At 55.8% G+C, this 9,554-nt stretch overlaps 1 protein-coding gene across 1 annotated transcript in view; it reads right to left on the bottom strand.

Annotated features, from left to right (window-relative positions):
* Positions 1-870: 870 nt before the first annotated feature.
* LOC145340558 (myosin heavy chain, skeletal muscle-like) overlaps positions 871-9,554 on the bottom strand; it is a gene marked incomplete at both ends in the record, with an annotated part of 33,925 nt that continues 25,241 nt past the window's right edge. Inside the window, 6 exon segments of the mRNA XM_080185030.1 lie at positions 871-1,024; positions 1,992-2,087; positions 4,032-4,136; positions 5,895-6,065; positions 7,678-7,803; positions 9,292-9,495. Of these exon segments, the coding sequence (XP_080041156.1) occupies positions 871-1,024; positions 1,992-2,087; positions 4,032-4,136; positions 5,895-6,065; positions 7,678-7,803; positions 9,292-9,495 (856 nt within the window).

The raw sequence follows: 9,554 nt of genomic DNA, 5'->3' as shown, positions 1-9,554 counted from the left end.
GAGAGAGCAGAGAGAGAGAGAGACGAGAGAGAGAGAGAGAGAGAGAGACAGAGGACAGGAGAGAGAGAGAGAGAGACAGAGAGAGAGAGAGAGAGAAGAGAAGAAAGAGAGAGAGAGAGAGACAAGAGAGAGAGAGAGACAGAGAGAGAGAGAGAGAGAGAGAGAGAGAGAGAGAGAGAGAGAGACAGAGAGAGAGAGAGAGAGAGAGACAGAGAGAGACAGAGAGAAAGAGAGAGAGAGAGAAGAGAGAGAGAGAGAGAGAGAGACAGAGAGAGAGAGACCGTTGCGTGGGAGACTCAGAAACAGATGTTCCATTCTCCAGATTCATTAAGGGATCGGAAAGACAAACTCACTGAAGCAGAAAGCCATAATTTCACTGCAAGAAGGTTTTATTCAACACAAATTATACAGGATCACCCGATCAGGCAGAGAACTAAGAACCCACAGGAGGAGATCATCATTCTTCAGCCATCATTTCTAAAACATAGAGAGAGTGAGAGAGAATAGAGAGAGAGAAGGTTTAATATCATCATTATCAGAGACCCCCCAATAAAACACTCCCAGGACAGGGACAGCACAGGTTAGATACAGAGTAAAGCTCCCTCTACACTGTCCCCCCATCAAACACTCCCAGGACAGGGACAGCACGGGGTTAGATACAGAGTAAAGCTCCCTCTACACTGTCCCCCATCAAACACTCCCAGGACAGGGACAGCACGGGTTAGATACAGAGTAAAGCTCCCTCTACACTGTCCCCATCAAACACTCCCAGGACAGGGACAGCACGGGGTTAGATACAGAGTAAAGCTCCCTCTACACTGTCCCCCCATCAAACACTCCCAGGACAGGGTACAGCACGGGGTTAGATACTGAGTAAAGCTCCCTTTACCTTGTTGGAAACGTCTCTGGTTTTGGCTCTCAGTTTGTTTACTTGACTCTCGGCGATGTCAGCTCTCTCCTCTGCCTCGTCCAGCTCATGCTGAAGCTTCCGAAACTTCACCAGATTGGCGTTCGACTGCTCCTCCTGGAGGGGTCAGGAGTAGAGAGGAGTCACCTTTCACTGCTGCAGTCACCCACTGACCCTCCCCACACAGTGCAGCGCTCCCTCAGCACTGACCCTCCCCACACAGTGCAGCGCTCCCTCAGCACTGACCCTCCCCACACAGTGCGGCGCTCCCTCAGCACTGACCCTCCCCACACAGTGCGGCGCTCCCTCAGCACTGACCCTCCCCACACAGGTGCGGCGCTCCCTCAGCACTGACCCTCCCCACACGTGCGGCGCTCCCCAGCACTGACCCTCCCCCACAGTGCGGTGCCTCCTCAGCACTGACCCTCCCCACACAGTGCGGCGCTCCCTCAGCACTGACCCTCCCCACACAGTGCGGCGCTCCCTCAGCACTGACCCTCCCACACAGTGCGGCGCTCCTCAGCAACTGACCCTCCCCACCCAGTGCGGCGCTCCTCAGCACTGACCCTCCCCACACACAGTGCGGCGCTCCCTCACCTGACCCTCCCCACAATGCGGCGCTCCCTCCGCACTGACCCTCCACACACAGTGCGGCGCTCCCTCAGCACTGACCCTCCCCACACAGTGCGGCGCTCCCTCAGCACTGACCCTCCCCACACAGTGCGGCGCTCCCTCAGCACTGACCCTCCCCACACAGTGCGGCCGCTCCCCTCAGCACTGACCCTCCCCACACAGTGCGGCGCTCCCTCAGCACTGACCTCCCCACACAGTGCGTCGCTCCCTCAGCACTGACCCCCCCACACAGTGCGGCGCTCCCTCAGCACTGACCCTCCCCACACAGTGCGGCGCCTCCCTCAGCACTGACCCTCCCACACAGTGCGGCGCTCCTCAGCACTGACCCTCCCCACACAGTGCGGCGCTCCCCTCAGCACTGACCCTCCCCACACAGTGCGGCGCTCCCTCAGCACTGACCCTCCCCACACACAGTGCGGCGCTCCCTCAGCACTGACCCTCCAGTACTTACCGCTTCCTCTGATGATCGCTTGTAAGCTTTCACTTTGAGTTGTAGCTTGTCGACGAGGTCCTGGAGACGGAGGTTGTTCTTCCTGTCCTCTTCAGTCTTGACGGCAGAGAGAGAGACTTAGTGAGCGTCAGTGAGTAACCGGGCGCACACCGACTAACGATCGTGTAGGAGCCAGCATTCATCATAGAAACCCTACAGTGGAGACGGAGGCCATTCACCCCATCGAACCTGCACTGACCACAATCCCACCAGGCCCTATCCCCACAACCCTTCATATTTACCCATCAATCCCCCTAACCTACACATCTTTGGGACACTAAGGGACAATTTAGCATGGCCAATCCACCCTAACCTACACATCTTTGGACACTAAGGGACAATTTAGCATGGCCAATCCACCCTAACCTACACATCTTTGGACACTAAGGGACAATTTAGCATGGCCAATCCACCCTAACCTACACATCTTTGGACACTAAGGGGCAATTTAGCATGGCCAATCCCCTCTAACCTACACATCTTTGGACGCTAGAGGACAATTTAGCATGGCCAATCCACCCTAACCTACACATCTTTGGGACACTAAGGGACAATTTAGCACGGCCAATCCACCCTACCTACACCATCTTTGGGACACTAAGGACAATTTAGCACGGCCATCCACCCTAACCTACACATCTTTGGGACACTAAGGGACAATTTAGCACGGCAATCCACCCTAACCTACACATCTTTGGGACACTAAGGGACAATTTAGCATGGCCAATCCCCACCCTAACCTACACATCTTTGGACACTAAGGGGCAATTTAGCACGGCCAATCCACCCTAACCTACACATCTTTGGACACTAAGGGGCAATTTAGCACGGCCAATCCACCCTAACCTACACATCTTTGGGACACTAAGGGACAATTTAGCACGGCCAATCCACCCTAACCTACACATCTTTGGGACACTAAGGGACAATTTAGCATGGCCAATCCACCCTAACCTACACATCTTTGGGACACTAAGGGACAATTTAGCATGGCCAATCCATCTATCCCGAACATCTTTCGGGCTGTGGGAGGAAACCGGAGCACCTGGAGGAAACCCACGCAGACATGGGGAGAATGTGCCAACTCCACAGAGACAGTGACCTGAGCCGAGCTGGGACTTCTTTTTCCCAGTTTTATCCTAAGCTAATCCCAATTGCCCGCATTTGCCCCATATCCCTCTATACCCATCGTACCCATGTAACTGTCTAAATGCTTTTTTAAAATTGTACCCGCCTCTACTACTGCCTCTGGCAGCTCGTTCCAGACACTCACCACCCTCTGGGTGAAAAAATTGCCCCTCTGGACCCTCTCCCCTCTCCCCTTAAACCTCTGCCCTCTAGTTTTAGACTCCCCTACCTTTGGGGAAAAGATATTGACTATCTCGCTGATCTGTGCCCCTCATTATTTTATAGACCTCTATAAGATCACCCCTCTATGCTCCAGAGAAAAAAGTCCCAGTCTATCCAGCCTCTCCTTATAACTCAATCCATCAAGTCCCGGGAGCATCCTAGTAAATCTTTTCTGCACTCTTTCTAGTTTAATAATATCCTTTCTATAATAGGGTGACCAGAACTGTACACAGTATTCCAAGTGTGGCCTTACCAATGTCTTGTACAACTTCAACAAGACGTCCCAACTCCTGTATTCAATGTTCTGACCGATGAAACCAAGCATGCCGAATGCCTTCTTCACCACTCTGTCCACCTGTGACCCCACTTTCAAGGAGCTATGAACCTGTTACCCCGAGATCTCTCTGTTCTGTAACTCTCCCCGACCATTAACTGAGTGAGTCCTGCCCCTGGTTCCATCGACCAAAATCCATCGCCTCTCATTGATCTGAATTAAACTGCATCCGCCACTCGCCAGCCCACTGGCCCAGTCGATCCAGATCCCGTTGCGACTCCACCAGGTTTAAGCCTGATCTCTCTGTCCGTTCCTCGGAGGGAGGGATTCGGGGGATAAACCATGAGTGGCCCCGGGGTTCAGGGGCAGGTCCTCACCTGATAGGTGAGCTCCTTGATCCTTCTCTCGTATTTGCGAGCTCCCTTCACCGCCTCGGTACACCGGCGCTGCTCCGCTTCCAGTTCATTCTCCAGGTCTCGTACCTGCCCAGAGGAGGGAGGAGAGGGAAAGAGAGAGGGCGTTAGCACTGTGAGAGGGGAGGTAGCGCCGCTCGGTCAGGCCTCGGAGAGGCCCAGGCTCCGTCCCGGCCTACCTCACAACTGGGCCCCAACGGGGAGTCAGGACAACTCATACAACACATCTCTCACTCTTTCTCTCGCCCTCTCTGTCTCTCTGTCTCTCTGTGGCGCTCTCTGTCTCTCTCTCGCTCTCTGACTCTCTGTGGCGCTCTCTGTCTCTCTCTGTGGCGCTCTCTGTCTCTCTGTCGCGCTCTCTGTCTCTCTGTGGCGCTCTCTGTCTCTCTGTGGCGCTCTCTGTCTCTCTGTGGCGCTCTCTGTCTCTCTGTCTCTCTCTCTCTGTCTCTCTGTGGCGCTCTCTGTCTCTCTGGCGCGCTCTCTGTCTCTCTGGCGCGCTCTCTGTCTCTCTGGCGCGCTCTCTGACTCTCTGTGGCGCTCTCTCTGACTCTCTCTCTCTGTCTCTCTGTGGCGCTCTCTGTCTCTCTGTCTCTCTGTGGCGCTCTCTGTCTCTCTGGCACGCTCTCTGTCTCTCTGGCGCGCTCTCTGTCTCTCTGGCGCGCTCTCTGTCTCTGTCGCGCTCTCTGTCTCTCTCTCTCTGTCTCTCTGTGGCGCTCTCTGTCTCTCTGTCTCTCTCTCTCTGTCTCTCTGTCACGCTCTCTGTCTCTCTGGCGCGCTCTCTGTCTCTCTGTGGCGCTCTCTGACTCTCTGTGGCGCTCTCTGACTCTCTGTGGCGCTCTCTGTCTCTCTGTGGCGCTCTCTGTCTCTCTGGCGCGCTCTCTGTCTCTCTGGCGCGCTCTCTGTCTCTCTGTCGCGCTCTCTGTCTCTCTGGCGCGCTCTCTGTCTCTCTGTCGCGCTCTCTGTCTCTCTGTGGCGCTCTCTGACTCTCTGTGGCGCTCTCTGACTCTCTGTGGCGCTCTCTGTCTCTCTGTGGCGCTCTCTGTCTCTCTGTGGCGCTCTCTGTCTCTCTGGCGCGCTCTCTGTCTCTCTGGCGCGCTCTCTGTCTCTCTGTGGTGTTCTCTGTCTCTCTGTCGCGCTCTCTGTCTCTCTGTGGCTCTCTCTGTCTCTCTCTCTCTCTCTCTGTCTCTCTGTGGCGCTCTCTGTCTCTCTGTGGCGCTCTCTGTCTCTCTGGCGCGCTCTCTGTCTCTCTGGCGCGCTCTCTGTCTCTCTGTGGCGCTCTCTGTCTCTCTGTGGCGCTCTCTGTCTCTCTGTGGCTCTCTCTGTCTCTCTGTGGCGCTCTCTGTCTCTCTGTGGCTCTCTCTGTCTCTCTGTGGCGCTCTCTGTCTCTCTGTGGCGCTCGCTCACTTTGTGTCTCTCCCTCCCCATCTCTGTCTCCCCCCCTCTCTCTCTGTTCCCCCCCCCCTCTCTCTCTTCCCCCTCTCTCTCTCTCTCCCCCCCTCTCTCTCTTCCCCCTCTCTCTCTGTCTCTACCCCCACCTCTGTCTCTCCGCCCCCCCCCCCCGTCTGTCTGTCTGTCTCTCTCTGTCTCCCCCCTCCTCTCTTTGTCTCCCCCCGCCCCTCTCTGTCTCTCTGCCCCGTCTCTCCACCCCCCACTCTGTCTCCCCCTCCCCCGGTCTCTTCCCCCGTCTCCCTCTCTCTCTCCCCCTCTCTCTGTCTCTGTCTCCCCCTCTCTCTGTCTCTCCCCCCCGTCTCTGTCTGCAACCCCCCTACCACCCGTCTGTCTGTCTGTCTCTGTCTCCCCCCCCCCCCCCGGGATGCCGGTCCTCACCCTGCTCTCCAGTTTCTGGATCTGTTTCTTGCCTCCCTTCATGGCGATCTGCTCAGCCTCGTTCAGCCGGTGCTGGAGGTCCTTGATGGTCTGCTCCATGTTCTTCTTCATCCTCTCCAGGTGGGCGCTGGTGTCCTGCTCCTTCTTCAGCTCCTCCGCCATCATGGCCGCCTGCCCCAGGGCGGGAAGGAATGTCAGTCACCCAAACTCTCCCCCCAAAACCGCCAGGCAGGAGCCCGAGGCCTGGGGCAGGAACAGCCTGCGCCTCCCCCACACAGACAGAGCAGGCCTCAGGCCGACTGAAACGGGGGCCTCAGGACCTGAGCAAGATCTGCCCACAGGCCTCGGGCCTACTCCACAGGCCTCGGGCCCAGTCCTCGCGCCTTGGCCCTAAAGGCTACAGGCTTCGAGCCTCAGATCTATTCCGAGGCCTCGGGCCTACTCCACAGGCCTCGGGCCCAGTCCTCGCGCCCAGGCCCTAAACGCTCCAGGCTTCGAGCCTCAGACATATTCCGAGGCCTCGGGCCTATTCCTCAGGCCTACTCCACAGGCTTCAGGCCTACCCCTCAAGCCTACTCCTTTACTCTCAGGCTTCGGGCCTATTCCAAGGCTTATAGCTCGCCAACTTTAAGGGCGTTCAAATGGTCAGTGGATAGGCATACGGATAACATTGGAATAGTTTAGGTTCGAGGGTCATTAGATTGGTTCCACTGGTCGGCGCAACATTGAGGGCCGAAGGGCCTGTACTGCGCTGTAATGTTCTATGTTCTATGTTCTGTAGCCTTCCTGTCAGCTCTACTCCACAGGCCTCAGGCCTATTCTAAGCTTACAGCCTCCTTCACAGGCCTCAGTCCTATCCCTCATGCAGTGGCTCCATACTTCAAGCCTCAGATTGACTCCAAGGCCTCGGGCCTATTAACAAGCTTACTCCATTAGGCTCAGGCTTCGGGCCTATTCTGAGGCTTGTAGCCTACACAACAGGCCTCAGGCCTATTCCAAGACTTATAGCTTTCTCGTCAGGCCAACTCAACAGGCCACAGGCCTATTCTAAGGCTTATAGCCTACTCCACAGGCCTCATGCTTATTCCTTTACTGTCAGGCTTCGGGCCTATTCCAAAGCACATATCCTACTCCACAGGCCTCAGGCTTATTCCTCATGCTTACACCATTAGTCTCAGGTCTTTGGCCTATTCCAGGACTTATAGCCTATTCCAGGACTTATAGCCTACTCCACAGGCCCCAGGCCTATTCCTCATGCCTCTGCTCCATACTTCAAGCCTCGGATCTGTTCCAAGGCTTGGGGCCTACTTCTCAAACCTACTCCATTAGTCTCAGGCTTCAGGCCTATTCCAAGGCTTATTAGCCAACTCAACAGGCCTCAGTTCCATTCCAAGGCTTGTAGCCTACTCCACAGGCCTCAGGCCTATCCATTCTTCAGTTCTATTCCAAGGCCTCGGGCCTACTCCTCAAGCCTACTCCACAGATCTCAGGCCTCAGGCCTACTCCAAGGCTGACAGCATACCCCACAGGCCTCAGGCCTACTCCCGGTGATGGATTTCAACTCCGCAGGGCTGAGGCCCCGAGTCGATTCCTCACACCTTGGCTCCAGGCTCTACAGGCCTCGGGCCCACACTACAAGCCTCAGGCTTATTCCACGGACCTCAGGCCTTGGGCCTGCGTGTGAACGTGGCCTGGTCCCCAAGGCAGCATCCAGCCATTGGCCAGCCACTCACTTTCTCCTCCCCAGCCCCTGGCCCTCTCCCCCTACGGCGGAAGGACTCACGTCCGTGATGGCTTTCTTGGCCTTTTCCTCAGCGTTGCGACACTCCTGGATGGAATCCTCGACCTCCGTCTGGAGCTGGTTAATGTCCCCCTCCAGCTTCTTCTTCTGGTTAATGAGGCCTGTGTTCTGGGGGCAGAGAGGAGGCTAAATGTTAAACCCAGAGCAACATGGGTCAGAGGGACAGAGAGAGAGACGGAGCGAGAGTGAGAGACAGAGAGGGAGACAGCGAGGGAGAGGAAGGGAGAGTTAGGGGGATTAGAGGGATGGTCTTCGATGGGAGAGTGAGGGGATTAGAGGGATGGTCTTCGATGGAGAGTTAGGGGATTAGAGGAATGGTCTTCAATGGAGAGTTAGGGGATTAGAGGGATGGTCTTCGATGGAGAGTTAGGGGATTAGAGGGATGGTCTTCGATGGAGAGTTAGGGGATTAGAGGGATGGTCTTCGATGGAGAGTTAGGGGATTAGAGGGAGGGTCTTCGATGGAGAGTTAGGGGATTAGAGGGAGGGTCTTCGATGGGAGAATTAGGGGATTAGAGGGATGGTCTTCGATGGAGAGTTAGGGGATTAGAGGGAGGGTCTTCGATGGAGAGTTAGGGGATTAGAGGGATGGTCTTCGATGGAGAGTTAGGGGATTAGAGGGAGGGTCTTCGATGGAGAGTTAGGGGATTAGAGGGAGGGTCTTCGATGGGAGAGTTAGGGGATTAGAGGGATGGTCTTCGATGGAGAGTTAGGGGATTAGAGGGAGGGTCTTCGATGGGAGAGTTAGGGGATTAGAGGGAGGGTCTTCGATGGGAGAGTGAGGGGATTAGAGGGATGGTCTTCGATGGAGAGTTAGGGGATTAGAGGGATGGTCTTCGATGGAGAGTTAGGGGATTAGAGGGAGGGTCTTCGATGGGAGAGTTAGGGGATTAGAGGGAGGGTCTTCGATGGGAGAGTGAGGGGATTAGAGGGATGGTCTTCGATGGAGAGTTAGGGGATTAGAGGGATGGTCTTCGATGGAGAGTTAGGGATTAGAGGGAGGGTCTTCGATGGAGAGTTAGGGGATTAGAGGGAGGGTCTTCGATGGAGAGTTAGGGGATTAGAGGGAGGGTCTTCGATGGAGAGTTAGGGGATTAGAGGGAGGGTCTTCGATGGAGAGTTAGGGGATTAGAGGGAGGGTCTTCGATGGAGAGTTAGGGGATTAGAGGGATGGTCTTCGATGGAGAGTTAGGGGATTAGAGGGATGGTCTTCGATGGAGAGTTAGGGGATTAGAGGGAGGGTCTTCGATGGGAGAGTGAGGGGATTAGAGGGAGGGTCTTCGATGGAGAGTTAGGGGATTAGAGGGAGGGTCTTCGATGGGAGAGTTAGGGGATTAGAGGGATGGTCTTCGATGGGAGAGTTAGGGGATTAGAGGGATGGTCTTCGATGGAGAGTTAGGGGATTAGAGGGAGGGTCTTCGATGGGAGAGTTAGGGGATTAGAGGGAGGGTCTTCGATGGGAGAGTGAGGGGATTAGAGGGATGGTCTTCGATGGAGAGTTAGGGGATTAGAGGGATGGTCTTCGATGGAGAGTTAGGGGATTAGAGGGAGGGTCTTCGATGGAGAGTTAGGGGATTAGAGGGAGGGTCTTCGATACCTGCGAGTGAAGGAGTTGCACGCGCTCGCTGCTCTCGATCAGCTCTGTCTCTGCCAGTTTGTGTGCCCGTTCGGTCTGTTCCAGCACTGCCCGCAGCTCCTCCAGCTCCGCCTGGAGAAGGTTGTTCCGTCGCTCAAGGATGGCAATGTTCTCCTTCAGGTCATCGTTCCCCCTCAGGGCATCGTCCAGCTGCAACTGGGTGTCCTGAGGGGGGGGGACGGAGGGAGAGAGAGAACCGGAGGTGAATACTGGGTGAGGGGTAC

Source organism: Carcharhinus amblyrhynchos, unplaced genomic scaffold, assembly GCF_965287045.1.
Source record: "Carcharhinus amblyrhynchos unplaced genomic scaffold, sCarAmb.v2.hapA chromosome_1146, whole genome shotgun sequence".
Taxonomy (NCBI): Eukaryota; Metazoa; Chordata; class Chondrichthyes; order Carcharhiniformes; family Carcharhinidae; genus Carcharhinus; species Carcharhinus amblyrhynchos.
Note: the sequence above shows the minus strand (reverse complement) of the source record. Positions and strands in the feature narration are given on the sequence as shown.